Here is a 15534-nt window from a genome sequence, read left to right on the forward strand (position 1 = left end):
AGACTTTCGAGCGCCGTGCACATAAAATTGTTTCGAGGTCAGTAAACACAACCAGAGTTCATACATAAGGCACACGGGATTATAAGGGGCTCTGTCGATTTTCAGAAAAATCAAAGGATTGATTTTAAGTGCGCCGTGTTTTCCAAACAATACGGTAATAACGACGGCCCGCTAGCATGTGCTACCAAAAATGTGCTTTGTTGTGTATCTGACAGAAGCTAAACCAGTTCCACACCATTGAAGTTGCAGCATTTTTACAAACCAGTTCTGGTTCATCTGTTTCATTCAACGATCCGCTTTCGCCCTTCTTATTCTCTGTCGCTGCCATGCTTTTTCCACCATGTGCGTATGAAAACAAAGGCACTGTGCATGTGTGTTTTACCCATATTCTATCGCAATATTTCATTTTCTTATCGTTGCCCAACATTATACCGGCATTACTGTGAATGGTGTGATATGGCCCAGCCCTAGTTCACACAGTGCTGTACATATACAAATACCATAAACAGAAAATAAAATCAAACATGTTACAAATAGAGAATTAGGAAAAAATAGAGTCATTAAGAGATTTAAAAACAAATAAAATAACTTAAATTATCCTAAAATGTACAGGTAGCCGGTGGAGTGAAATAAAATGGAGATAATGTGCTCAGACTTTTTTGTGCCAGTTAAAAGACGCACTGCAGCATTTTGCACAACCTGCAGATGCCTAATGGACACATCACTAACACCACAATAAAGTGCGTTACAGTAATCCAGCCTAGATGTAACAAAGGCATGGATTACCGTGTCAAAAAGCAGCTTTGATAAAATAGGTTTTGCCTCAAATGAAAAAGGCTACATCTTACAACAGCCCTGACCTGGCTTTCAAGTTTAAGATTCGCATCAATTTTAACTCCCAGATTAGTAATGTTCAGTTGAACGTACTGCGCCAAAGAACCAAGATCCATAGTAGTGTCTCAGAAGTGTCACCGAAAATCCTCACTTCTGTTTTTTGCTCATCAAAGCCACCCAGACCTTTATTTCACCAAGACATCTGAACAGGGAGTCTGCTGGTAAACCTTTTATCTTTTTAAGAGGAAATAAATCTGGGACTCATTGGCATAACAATGGAAAAAAATCCCATGTTTCCTGAAGATAGATCCAAAGGGGCCTAAAACTGAACCCTGTGGACGCCACATTGAAGAGAAGCAGCAGAGGATAGAAAGTTACAAATCAACAAACGTTGGCGTGAGCTGGATAGACATGATTTCCAACACTCCCCATCACCATCAAACTCCAAATAGTGGTATAGCTTTGAGAAGAAAGCTGCTCACTGCTCCAGCAGACATCCTGCGAAGTTGTTACGCTGGCACATGATCAGACGTCACCAAAGATCTTATACTCTGGGCCTCTTTTGTTTACATTTTAAGTTTGACTTGTTTTATTAGATATATGTATGTATACGCTGTCAAGGGAAAACAAGGAAAGCGATAAGACAATAACAAGGAACACAGTTCATCAGCTGGTGGTTTCAAGTGTGGGTCCTCATTATCAAGCTTCTTCCTGGCAGCGTCACTCTTTAACTCAAAACAGTATTTGTCCATCCATCTTCTGTCAAACATCCTGTGTTAGCAAGTTCTTCCTTTTCACTGTGGCTAAGCACTTGCTCATAGTATCTTCAGATGATACTTGTATATATGGATCAAAAGCAGACAACAATTGGATGCATGCATTTGCACTTTAGGTGCAAATAGAAAATTTATTTATTAATGAATCCAGCCATCCGCTGTGCAAATGTGCATCAAACCTCCATCTTTTCAAAAGACATTGACCTTTACATTTTTAGCTGAAAGTAGGTTTGGAGAATTGTTTAGCGTGCGACTACAAGACGGTAATAAGTACCTCATGTTCGGTATGCTACCTCAGCTTTCACCGTTTTCCCTTTGAACTTGTTTCAAGTCTTCTCTTTGCATATGCAGGCTGCTTCCTTACAAACATATCGAGTGAATCGTTGTTTAAAATGTAAAATATATTCAGCTAATTACATATGGGAACTGCTGCATTTTAGATTCCTTTTGAAGGAAATGGTTAGTGTTCGTTTGAAGGCTGTGACTCTCCGTCACCCCATAACCCCTCGCCGCACACGCATGAGCGTGCAGACGCACACACACATTGTGCAGAGTGTGCTCTCAGGTTAGATGACCCCTGTTTTTGCGCTGGAGCACATTCTCAGGCCCCCACAGACCATGTGAATCTGTGGGACAGGGGGGCTTTGGGTGAAGTGGGAATCAGTAGATATGAGAGAAGTGAGGAAGTAGGAGGTGGGTTCACATCAAAAGACAAACAGTTTCTCTCTCTTGCGCTCGCTCTCTCTCTCTCATACACGCACACACACACGCCATCTTACTCATGGTACTCTCCATTTGTCCACATTTTCATTGGAGTGTTTGGTTGGTGTGAATGGGACACATCAAAGCTCAGGCTTCTCTCGTCTTTTGAGTTTTAATTCACACATGTACATCACACACACACACACACACACACACACACACACACACACACACACACACACACACACGGGTGTCCTGTCAGAGGTGTGGTTGTTTGAACCACTGGCGGGCAGATGAAAGCATGAGCCCCCTTTTTTTCCCTGATGTCATCGCTCTCTCTCTCTATCTCTGTGTCTCTTCCTCTCTCTCTCTCTCACTGCTAGCAGGTCAAAGTGACCCTCTCTCACTACAGAGAGCCGCAGTACAATCGGTAGACCTTTGAGCTATGTTTGAATTCCCATTCATCTTTCCCTCTGTCTCTTATTCTCTGCATCCCAAAAAGACGCATAAAAGATCAGAGACGCGAATAAAACGCGGTTGTTGCTCTGCTGATAATGAAGGAAGTAGTTAGCAGCTGAAACTATTAATAGTTACATTTTTTTAAAAGTAGCCTTTGAGAGGATTACAGTATTTCTGCTATTATGGAAAAGAAATAGGCTAAACAGCTGAGAAATGTAACGTCTAGCATAATATGCTTAATAATATTAGTAGTAGTAGCAGCAATGTTTTCCTCAGTCACTATTTTCCCTTTGCTAGCTTACCTGACAAGATGCTAGTGTAAGCTAACATCATATTACTTTGGGATGCATTTATTTCTTTTCTCAGTGTCAGGAACCACGAACATCTGTAATACAGCCATGTGAAGTTTTCATAGATTCTGTGCAGTCCTGTGAAAAACTATGTTCTTTCTGAAGAACCACGCTTAGCAGCAATAACTTTAAGTAATAGTTTTTTGTATGATCTTATCAGCCTCTCACATTATTGTGGAGGGACTTTTGAATTGCTTTTAGATTTGGTAATGCGCATGGGATCATCTGCCTCTTTCATGACCCAGTTTGGGCCAGGCTGTAGCTGTCAGGCAGATTACCTCACATCTGTCCAATGAGGTTTTTGTGATGCTATGCTTTGTTTGGTTTTTACCAAATATTGTGCTGTGCATTATGGTCAAACTTTGGTCTCATCTTTCCAAAGGGCATTGTTCCAGAAGTGGTTTGTTCAGATGTAACTTTGCAAGCCTAAGCGGTGCTGCCATGCTCTTTTTTAGCGAGAAGAGGCTTCCTCCTGGCAACTCTTCCAAACAAGCCATACTTGTTTGGTCTTTTGGTCTTATTATGCTGTCATGACCTTTAACATACTAACTGAGGCCTGCAGAGTCTGAGATGTATCTGTTGGGGTTTTTTTTTCCAGTTTCTCTGAGCATTGCACGGTCTGAACATGGGGTGAATTTGCTTCTACTCCTGGGAAAATTGTGGGTTGACACACACTTGTATGCCTGAATGCCAAATCAGCAAACTAATAAAACCTCTGCTTTTATTAGAGGTGCGCACAATTTCTATTTCCATAGGAATTAAGTGGGTAAGTAAATGTAAATCATCAGCAACAGCCTTTTTTTTTTCCACAGAACTGCATAGAGTCCCGTAAAAACTTTCTTTTTCACATGATTAGAATTTTTTCTTGTACCTTCAAATAATAAAATATAGAATATTTGCCAAAGTCATTTTTTTTGTTTATTTTTAATAGACCTATAAGATAAATTCAGTATAAATGGGTGGTTGTGATGTTAAATGCATCTGAAACAATGGTATTTGTTGAACTTATAAAAGTTAGTGGATGCAACTCTGTTTCTCTGAGTATAGGTTGTGCGGGGTGGGTTGGAGGGGGCCACTAATTGGCAACACCCCTGCTATGAGTCCAGACTGTTGTCTCGCAATTGCCTATTTTGTACAACAGCACCTATAAATGGATTAAATTTGTAATAATACAAGAGAGGAAAGATGCAAATCCTCATGCTAGAGAGGCTAATTAAAACCTCAAATCAATATGAATTTTATTTTTTACTAAGTAACAGTCATACCACCAGTTTTGTTTTTTAATACTTCAGTTAGAATAAGCATAATTAGTGTCTTTTCATCTGCCACCTGCTAGCTACACCACCTGGTTCTCAAACTGTGAGCCGGACCCGCCTGGTGGGCATAGAGCCACTGCCAGAGGAAAAATATAGAGTGAAACTAAGCTGGATGAACGCTATTAATGTAGAGAAAGTAAACAAACAAGTTTGCAGATGGAGTCATGCGGACCTTTATTTCACTAAATGCTTTTTTCTATTAAGGATGGATAAAATGGTTTGGGTGTGGTGGGGTTGAACTTTTTCTTGTGTCCTGGAGGCAACAAAAGTTGCAGGTTTTTAACACATACACTCGCTGCAGGTATTTTAATAAATTTCTATTTCTAAGTGAAATAGAAATTGTTTGGGATCACCCTTCTTTCTTCTTCATAATAACCAAAAAGTACAAATGTACTTTGTAGTTTGGGTGGAAATTAGCTGAGATTTTGCAGCTTTGTAATGTACAAACACTTCAAACACACACAAACAGCAGCTATAAAACGAAGCTGCAGTTGTGCCGCTGGGTGGTATTGGTTCGGCCTGGATTTAGATGCTTCGCAGTGATGAAAATATGCATCCTTGTTAAAGATATTGACCACAATCATGCTCCAATCTGCCCACTGAAACTGCTGACAAAAGTGCCTCATGAGAGAATGAGTTGACTGTCAAGGATGAAATAGTGCTATTTCCTATGTATTGAAATTGTAATTTATATAATTACGTTAAGTCCTTACATATTTACTGAGAACCTTCACAGACTTACATATTTATGTATAGTCACTAGTGTGTTATTACAGTTTATTTACATCAGCGGTCCCCAACCTTTTTTGCACCACGGACCGGTTTATGCCTGACAATATTTTCATGGACCGGCCTTTAAGGTGTCGCGGATAAATACAACAAAATAAAACTAGTACCAGTACCGAAAAAAATAATTTATTCATAACACACGTGAAAAGACCCAGGGAAACCAAGTAAACAATAAAAACGATAACAAAATAACGCTGAAAACTGATAAAAACCCTGAAAACTATACATTTCACACCTGAGCCTCAACTCTCGCGGCCCGGTACCAAACGACTCACGGACCGGTACCGGTCCGAGGCCCGGGGGTTGGGGACCTCTGATTTACATGATATATACTTCTAAACCCACAGTGTCTATACTTTACATTCACTAAGTGTCCACTTTGTATTGGCTTGGATAAGAATTGCAGCTATATCTATATATAAATACTTGCTTAGATTTGATTTACTTTTTATGACAGTAAATATTCTTAAAAACACAACTTCCTAAAAGTCCAACCTTAGTTTGAGTGAGTAATGTGACGTAAAGCACACATATTTCTCATTGCAACCAGAACAAAGAAGTGCCACCTGTCCTTACTTTGATCTCTCTGCTCTTTGGTAAGAATTCCTGCAGTGTGTATGTTTTGCAGTTGTCTTGCTGCAGTTTCGAGGTTTGGAAGAGGCACAGATCAGCATCAGATTTATACGGATGGTGTTATTTGATATTTCTCATCTTCTGTAGTCCACATTTGCTGTTGACTTTGCTTTTTGTTTTATTGAGCAAAGGACACTACAGAGTGCCCCCGCTGCTGTAGAGGTCCTTTCGCCACCGTGTGACCAGTCAGCGTGGGTGTGTTCTCTTCTTTTACTCATGATATAGAATTTGAGGTTAGGTTAAAGGTTGTTATTCGGTTTGCAAATGTTTTCAGGCTACATACATATCTGTCTTTGTTCCTCTGGTCCCAACAGCAGCACACCAAATTTGAGACTACAGTTGGCCAGAAAGCTGATCTGGTGGTCAGCCGTTTCCTCGAAGTGACATAGTGTTTCTCTGATTGTTAACCATCCCCTCAGCCTGCTGGCTGCCAACCAGCGGATTGTGGTTTTTTGGAAAGAGCATTGACCAAAACAGCAGCATGAGCTCATTGCTGTAATAAGCCTAACTAGAAGTGAGTTACACATATGTATTCAATTGTTGGCCCTTCGATGAGATAAGACTTTATTGTTGTCTTTTGTCGAGGATTGTATCCTTGCACAGTGATTTTGATTAAAGAAAAACAAATGCACATTGTTTAAACTTTATAAATTCTTAAAAATGGATGCTGATAATGTTTAAATTAGAGACACAGCGGACAGGAAGTAAGACAGGCAAATCACGTCTGACGGTGCTTTGACTCACGTTGAGGTCATACATGTGACAGATGGAAAATCACTTTGTAAGGTTTACTCACATTTTTAATTAAAGGCAAAAGGATTGACATCCAGGGACTGCACTGGCTGCTCGCTTAAAGGCTCACATATAGGAAGCTTTTCTTCTGTAGTTCAGATCTTTGTGAGCTTTGGTACATCGTCCTGTTGCATCCACAGGATACAGCGTTGTACAGAGTTGTTCACGATTCCCTTTTATCCGTTACTAATCTCTTTGATTCACAGTGACAAAGTTCACATTCACCAAGAAAGCATAAAAAAATTAAGAATTTGAAAATGTCAGCCCCCATTATTCTTCTTATCTGTCATATATACACTTACATATTACATATGGCAAGAATTTTAAATATTGAGGTCGGCATATGTGTAATTAATCCCACTGAGCAATAACCCAGGCCTCAGACTTGCTCTAAACACTGGTTTCAGACGGTTTTGTTTTTTATGTTTGGCTCTGTGTGATGTCAGAGAGAGTCCTCTTCTCTGACTTGCTCTTTAAATAATAGCCAATCAGAAGAAAGCTGGCTTAAAGGTAGGGAGAAGAAAACTTAAGCAATAAATGAACTGAATAGTAAAATATATTTTTAAAAAAAGATTATTTTGATCTCAGAATCAAAGCTTCTGGTGGAGTACTAGCTGGGCCTGGTTTTTCATTCTTTTTGTGAGTGAAGCTACCAAATTAATGTGTTTTTTATTTTGGTTAGATAAAGAAGGAGCTCAGCTCTGAATGCTGATTGGACCATTGTCTGCCTTTTTCCAGATTATTGTCTGTGATAGTCGTCTTTATTGTCTGCCATCATCTGCGCTTGTTTGATCTTACTCTTCTCTTTCATGCAGTCCCTTCTTTCCTCTCATCTCTCAATAGCTTTTTACTTATTATGTCTTTGTTTTCCTGTTTTCCTCTCATTCAGCCTGCGCTTCAGCCTCTGCGTTAAAGCAGAGCTGACAAACACGCTGACACATGTCCCTCTTCCACTGTTTTTCCTTTTCTTTTTTCCGTAGCTTCCTAAGCCTGTGTTTTCCTAGATAACAATCGTCAGGATCTTTTCTTCTGTGCCTCTCCTCATTTGCTGTTTTCCTCCAGGCTCTGTGTCCACTAAGATGGTGCGATAAGAGACACCTGTTGAACTGCTTCAGCGCTCAACTGTTTGGGTGCGCGTGATCAGAGAGCAGGGCCGGGTGTTTGGGTGAAGAATGAACTTTAAAGAGCCTGGAAGACAAAGCAGAGTGTGGAAGCTATCAGGCTGAATAGAGCAGAGAATCTGTTGGTCTTTTAGGTCTGCAGAGCTCTTTGTAAATGGAGTCTGCTGTGTTGTGGCTACTGGGAGAACCAGGATTCTGTTATCTAGGGATTACCTCAAATCAGTGAGGTGAAGATTTTGGATAGAAGATGCACTAAATGGGAACTATCAGGATCATCTTTCTGAAGAATGCATGTGTGGTTTCAGGAGTTTCTGTGTTGCAGTGGAGATCAGCACAGGCTCCCTCAGCCAAAAACAAGAGGGATATTGTTGCTGTAGTGCATACTACATTAGGCTCTGTGGATACGCTTAAAGATATTTCACTACAACGTAAATATATTGTTTAAACTACCAAATGTATTAAACGTTTCAAGATGAAATTCTTCTATTAAAAGCAGTAAAAGGCACAGGAACCAAACTAGTGTGTATGAAGTTTTTACAAAGCTGAGCAAACATACAGAAAAGAAGTTTTCATCATCATTTCACACACATTTGTGAACACCATCAGTGGCTTTATACTTGTTTTGAAAAGTCACTGGAAAGCATGATAAAAAGCACCCATTATACCCACTGTGGCATAAATATGGAGCCAGTCTCTCTGGAAGCTGCTCGCAGTGTTTATTCGAAATGTGACAAATGGTTGTGTAATGAGTGAAAGAGTGAAAGTCTGGCTCAAGAGCTTGTTTATTTGCGTGCCTCCAAACACAGGCACTGCATGAACTTTGCATGAACAACTATTTCAGTTTTGCTAGCCCCACCCTACAATGTCTGTCCACACACACAGCTACACACACACCCACTTTGTTATGCTCTAGTCACACTAAGGAAAACGGTGGTTGTGGACCACAGCACGACCCAAGTTATAATGACGGTGTGCAATCAGCTTCTGATCTGGATGCCTTTTGAACGATTGGTTTGAAGCCGAGGGCCAGGTCTGCGATCACTCGCAGGCAGCTGTTGTCTTCAGAGTGGCTTTGGTTTGTCAAGATAACATTTCATTTCATTTATTTATTTCACACTTGGTACAAAAAAAATATCAAACAAACCAACCACACTTTCTATCAAAAACACTACAACCATGTGTGAAAAGGAGCAGGAAGAAGAAAATATTCTTATTAAACCCTGCCCCCTATCTACAATCCAATTTATATTACAAGTGGGCACCAAAAATCAGGGAACAAACCAACATTAACATTTATCTCCGGTCCTAACCCAAACCAACAACAAATTTACAATCAGAATATACAACTCCACATAGTAACAAGGAGAAAAATAAAAATTTAAATAAATAAAACAAAAATTATAATGGATCCTTTTTCAATGAACTCCAATTTCATTCACATTCTTCATATTGAGTTATCGTTTTAAGCATGTAACACTTTTTAAAACAATGTAAATTTATACAAGTCTTTAAATTATAATGAAGTGAGTTCCACAGTCGTATACTCCTAACCGTTGGACTCATTAATCTTTGTGTAGTCCTAGCTAACTGATGCTTAAAATAAAATTTCCTTCTGCTGTCTTCTCCCCCTGAACACAATAAAAATACTCTTTGTAACTTAAAGGGCAAAATATTATTTTTAGCTTTAAACATAATTAATAGTGTCCGTAATTTCACTAAATCTCCTAATTTTAATAATTTCGATTTTATAAATAATTTATTTGTATGTTCTCTATATTTAACGTTATGAATCATTCGTATAACTTTCTTCTGTAATAGGTTTAGAGGTTTTGTAGTATTCTCACAACCTAACATCAAAATGTCAGAATAAAAACCATAAAAAAGGAACGACAAGTTCATGAACTGTGTCTAAGGTCCACTTCACTGTGACATCATATTATTTATTATTTTGCAAGCAAAACATTTGACCATTATGTAACCATAATTCAGGGATGGATAAGAGATTGTGACCATATTTCACATTTGGTTAAACCGAGTGACACTGATCTTTGGTCCTCACCCATTAATTGCTTTCAAGGTATTCACTACATGAGTGAACAGGCATGGATATAAGCCTGCCTGGTTGTCAGAGGTATAAAACCTGCAAGGTGATAATTTAAGTTTGATTATCTGTGTTTCCTGATCCAGTGGATTACCTTATCGGGGTCAGAGCATCTTGTCAAATAGAGGCTATCTTGTTTATTATCTACAGGTTTACTTGGCTGGATTAGCATGGCATTTAGTGTGGGGCAATAAACCGATACATATTAACACCAACCAATTTGCATTACAGCCTTTGTGCTCTCTCTCAGGGCTCGTCTTTGTCTGCTTCAGTGCACTTTTAACACCAAGTGTGTGCAATACTAATTAGCCCATGATAACAAATACAGCTACAGATATGGATCTCTTTAGTGAAGCTGCAATTTGATGATATGTGAGTCAGAGACAATAAAAAAACACTTTTGGATTAAAATGTTTTGGGACTGAAAAGCAAATTGTGTGACTTTGAGTTGTCCTGATAGCATTCAGACACACTAAAGTACCAAATTTGAAGGCACACATATACTCATCAATGACTTCCTCCTCAGGTTGTCAGCGTCCCATTGGTCTGTCCAGAGGAAAGGCGAAGGTTTGTTACTATAGTGGCTGGTACTACTGCCAAAGCTGCCATCAGGACAACTCTTTCCTCATCCCAGCACGCCTGCTGCACAACTGGGACACCAGCAAGCACAAGGTATGAAAGCATACACACAGAAATATGAAAGAAAAAACAAATTTTTAATGCAGAATTATTAGAGGAGGGTCTTTGGGGCTTAAAAAGCCTTGTCATGTTTTAGCTTATAGTTTACTGTAAGACTACTGTTAAAGATCTGCAGGTTTCCAGTAAGTACTGGAGAAAAATTGATCCTATCACATCTGTACGCTAAATATTAAGCTTACTGCCAGAAAGCGTGGTCTTAGATTTGTGTTCAATATGGGATTCTTTTTCAACTAGCCAACCATACTTCTTTTACATTGTTAGCAATTAATAGAAAAAGCAGAAAATGGCTACTGTAGCTCTGGGCAGGGGGTAAATAAAATTAGCCACCCAGGTTTTATCTTGTTCTATCTTGTCAAGCATTAAAGTCTGAGCTCAGGATTATCCCTCATATGTCAGTGGTCTTTGATGCAGTCATTTTAATGTAAACTTTTCCAGGTGTCCAAACAGGCCAAGGAGTTCCTGGAGTTTGTGTATGAAGAACCACTGCTGGACATCCAGCAGCTTAACCCCTGTCTGTACGAACACTGTGAGCCTCTGAGCACAGTCCTGCGTCTCCGTCAGCAGCTCCAGTCACTGCGGGCCTACCTGTTCAGCTGCCGAGCAACCGTTGCTGAGGACCTCAGACGAAGGTATGAACACTGTGGGACTGAGGAGCATTTCTGTAGCCCAGCAGTTATTTACTTTATGTGAGCAGTAATGAGGAGGTACGCAAATATTTTACAAATTGAAATGTCTCGTGCTGATTGACCTGAAGAATTTTGCAAGAAAATTAAATTCATGTAATGTCTCTTAAATGCAAGTACAAGCCGATACCCCGACCCAGCCTTAACTCTTCACCCCTTGAAAGCCGACTAAGAGAAAGCCTTGAAGTCTTTTTCTGAACATATTTAAGGCCAGCTTATAGAAAAAAATGACTGGCTGTGAATCAGAAGTTAGTGAGGGTGGTCTCTCCCCGGAAAGAGAAACTACTCTAATGTAATATATCCTGAGTTGTCAAAACTCATCATTATGAGAACTGGGGAGGTGGTCAAATGTCATGTTTATGGAGGAAAGAGCTAAGTTGTTTGAACTAACCGAGAAGCTTATCAAGTTATATGGCTAAATGTAAAGGAAGGAGGAAAAAATGAGACAAAACACAAAAAAAAGCTACAACTGACAGATTTTTTAGGTACAAAGATGTTGTTGGTACAAAGCAGAGCAATAAATTTTGCTAAACTGATCCTTTAAGGAAGCTCTGCTCAGAGATTATTTAAAAATAAATGTTCCACATCAGAAACCTTAATAATGCTTTATGACTGACTGTTATTTTCTCCGTGCACGTGCTCATATGTGTGTGTCTGAGTCCATATGTATATATTATCATAACTTTTATCTGCATGCATTCCTTTGTGTATGTATAGACTGTTTATACATTAAAGACATGTGTCGATGTGTGTGATGGTCGGGGGGGGCGACTGTTTATGTGAGTGGGATCACACACTGAAAGCCTTGTCTGTGCAGTGATGGATGCTCCTTGCCCCGGTCTGGTTCACTAACAGAGCATTCCTAATGGAGAAGCAGCACATAGATTTGTCATATTTTAATGTTGGCAACAAGTAAGATGAAAGTCTATAAAAATATTTACATGTGGAGATGAAATGCATGATTCATCAGTTGGTTAGCGGGCAGAAAAATACTGAAATATGCATTCTGATCATTGATTAAGTGAGCTACAAATAGTTTTGCATTTAAAATCAAGAGGAAATTGTAATATCACTTATTTTAATAGGGCAATTTAAAGTCTGTGTTTTCTTATAGTTTCCTAGCTGATTATTTACAGCAGAAACTAGATTTGATGGATGCTACAGTCACCATAATGCAATGTAAGCCTAACATTCATATAAATCTGTTTCTAACATTTTAAAATAGGAAATCGGGATCACAAACTCAACTTCCAAAAAAAAAAAAAAAAAAGCATTTCAGTCATGCCGTAGTAGTCAAGCCGAGCAGCATCGTGGCGCTCTGTGTTTACTTCTGTCCCATTAGCTTGTGCCGGCCAGTGCCCCGTCACTTCCAAACACTGCAGGATTGATGAGGGCCATGGCGCTAAAACCTTTCCGTAGTCATTAGTTTATTTCAGGGGATCTGAAGAGATATGCCTGTTGCATGCAGCTAGACGGCTATGGAAACACAATCACACAAGGAACCACACGGGGCCCTCAAAGCTGTGTTTGTGGCCCTGTGCAGTGGTTCTCGGACACTATGAGAGGTTTGCACAGGAATCTTTGGCCCACTTAATTTCTTCTTTATAGCGTTGCCTTGAGTATGTTGAGTTGCCGGTTCATTTGTTTATGCACATTCCTCTTAAGAGCCCAACACAGCATTTAAGTCAGGTAAAGATGTAACTAAGGACTTTGACTGGACCACTGGGACTCTTCAATTTATATTTTTATTTCTGAGATTCTGTTGAAGATTTGCGTCTGTGCTTTGGATTATTGTCTTGTTGTAGGACCCAGTTTGGCCAAGCTTTAACTGTCAGACAGATGGCCTCACATTTGACTCTAGACCAGCGGTCTCCAACCTTTTTTGCGCCACGGACCGGTTTATGCCCGACAATATTTTCACGGACCGGCCTTTAAGGTGTCGCGGATAAATACAACAAAATAAAAGTAGTACCGGTACCGAAAAAAGAAGATTTATTCATAACACACGTGAAAAGACCAAGGAAAACTGAGTAAACGATAAAAACGATAACAAAATAACGCTGAAAACCGATAAAAACCCTGAAAACAATACATTTCACACCTGAGCCTCAACTCTCGCGGCCCGGTACCGGTCCGAGGCCCGGGGGTTGGGGACCGCTGCTCTAGACTACGTTGGTATACAGAGGTATTCATGGTGGACTCCATGACTGCAAGGTGCCCAGGTCCCGTGGCTTCAAAACAAGCCCAAATCATCACCCCTTCACCACAGTACTTGACAGTTGGTATGAGTTGTTTGTGCTCATATGCTGTGTTTGATTTTAACTAAATGTGGCGCTGTGCATTATGAGCAAACATCTCCACTTTGCTTTCATCTCTTCAGATGTAAGTTTGCGATCCAAAGCTTTGCTTTCAGAGAGCAGCTCTCTTCTGGCAACCCTTCCAAACAGTCTTTTTTTTTAATTGTCCCTCCCTTCTTGCTCTGCCAGAAGTTTCTTCCTATTAAAAGGGTTTTTTTCCTTACCACTGTCACCATGTACTTGCTCATGGGGGGAATCTGATTGTTGGGTTTTGCTGTATTTTTATAGGGTCTGTGGTTTACTAACATAAAGTGACCTCAGACTGCTGTTATGATTTGGCACAGTATATTAATAAAACTGAATAGAATTAATTTTAATAATTCTGAGATGTAGCTTGCTTTTGTATTTTCTCTGAACATTGCCTGATCTTACCCTGGGGTGAATTTGTTAGGACGTCCACTCCTGAGAAGATTGTGGGATTGAACACACTTGAATGCTCCAGACCGGCAAACTGCCAAAACTACTTTTATAGAGATCATCACACTTTCTGATGATCAGTTAACGAAATGCATTTGATTAGCACCACTTGGCTGCTACGTATTCTTTTGATAATAATACATTTTATTTATAGGCGCCTTTCAGACCCTCAAGGTCACCTTACAGTAACACGTAAACAATACCATAAGAAAAATGTATATATAGCAAACATGGTAGATAAAATTTAGACATAAACAGTCATAAAAGTATAAAGTATGCAAGCAGTAAGGGTGTGCTTACTTTTTCCACAGGACTGCACGTGGACAGGACAGTGTGTTCTTTTTCCAATGTCTGTACATGATTAGGAAAACTAATGGTATTGCTTGCTCTTAAAATATGTTGATCATTGAAATAAACTCAAAATGGCAGAACACGTATAGATTTTTAACAGATTTGATGCTCCAGTCACTATTTCATGATTCCTTGTGCTGCCACTTATCAGTAAAGAGTGATGTAAAGTTAAATAAGTTGTGGTGAAGAAGAAGAAGAAACTCACAGGGGTAAAATGCAGACCACAGGTGAAAGCTTATGCTTATCTTTGGTTACACAGATAATTTTCCTTCATTGTATCAAGTAACATAGAATCTCTGTATCCTAATGCCTGGCATTATCGTATCAACATATCGATAGCACGCTTGTCTGAGAAGTGCTTTAATTCCCGTCTGTACATACAACATTGTGATGTCCTTCCTGACTTCAGTGGGGATGTCATGGCGTTACGTGCAGGTTGCTGTTCTTGTTAGTAAGTCAGGAGGCTGTGTGATGGACAAAAATGTAAAGCTTCACGTAAGCAGTGTTGGGGAGTAACAGAATACATGTACCGCCGTTACGTATTTAAAATACAAAATATGAGTAACTGTATTCCGTTACAGTTACCGTTTAAAAAGGTGGTATTTAGAATACAGTTACTTTGTTGAAATAAATGGATTACACGGCGGTACTTCCCTGTTTCATATTGTGGCGGGTCAGGACTGTTTGGGTTTTGTTTGACAGCTACGTTCTGTTGTTCCAGGCGGCAGCGTTACGGTTGCCATGGTTACAGGGTGACGCTCTCTCTGCGTGTTTCCTGGGTGAGAGAGCGCCTGTTGTTGTTGTGCTAAGCTAATAAGCAGAATGCTACAGGTATAGCTCTAAAGAATGTAGCATCATGGGCAGTGTAGTCCATGCTGCAGGGAGAATGGACTGCCATACACGTTATGTGTCTGTGAGCGAGGGAGGGAGAAAAAGGAAAAGTACGAGCTGTCATCGAGCAGAAACGGGAGCTGGAAGCATGTAAATATAATAATAACCACTGCAGCCAAGAAGAGAGCCTGACGAGCCCAGTTGTAAGTAAGCTATTAAGACTCGACTGTACACCGTGTTTGTGTTTTCCTCTGAAACAATAAGTTCTGTTGGAGCAGCCTTTCAACGCCTCTCTCTGTCTCTGCTAGCAAAGTTGACCCAGA

At 39.8% G+C, this 15534-nt stretch overlaps 2 protein-coding genes across 4 annotated transcripts in view; both read left to right on the forward strand.

Annotated features, from left to right (window-relative positions):
- The window catches only part of LOC146500019 (uncharacterized), a 260198-nt gene that overhangs the window by 69390 nt on the left and 175274 nt on the right, over window positions 1–15534 (forward strand). The window lies entirely within an intron of this gene.
- Window positions 1–15534, forward strand: part of plekhm3 (pleckstrin homology domain containing, family M, member 3) — a 56717-nt gene that overhangs the window by 17664 nt on the left and 23519 nt on the right. For all 3 annotated transcript variants that reach the window (XM_085135969.1, XM_085135971.1, XM_085135972.1), the window contains exons 4-5: window positions 10400–10545; window positions 11008–11201. In XM_085135969.1, the coding sequence (XP_084992095.1) occupies window positions 10400–10545; window positions 11008–11201 (340 nt within the window). The remainder of the gene's footprint in view (window positions 1–10399; window positions 10546–11007; window positions 11202–15534) is intronic.

This window comes from Neolamprologus multifasciatus, chromosome 16, assembly GCF_963576455.1.
Source record: "Neolamprologus multifasciatus chromosome 16, fNeoMul1.2, whole genome shotgun sequence".
NCBI classification, from domain to species: domain Eukaryota; kingdom Metazoa; phylum Chordata; class Actinopteri; order Cichliformes; family Cichlidae; genus Neolamprologus; species Neolamprologus multifasciatus.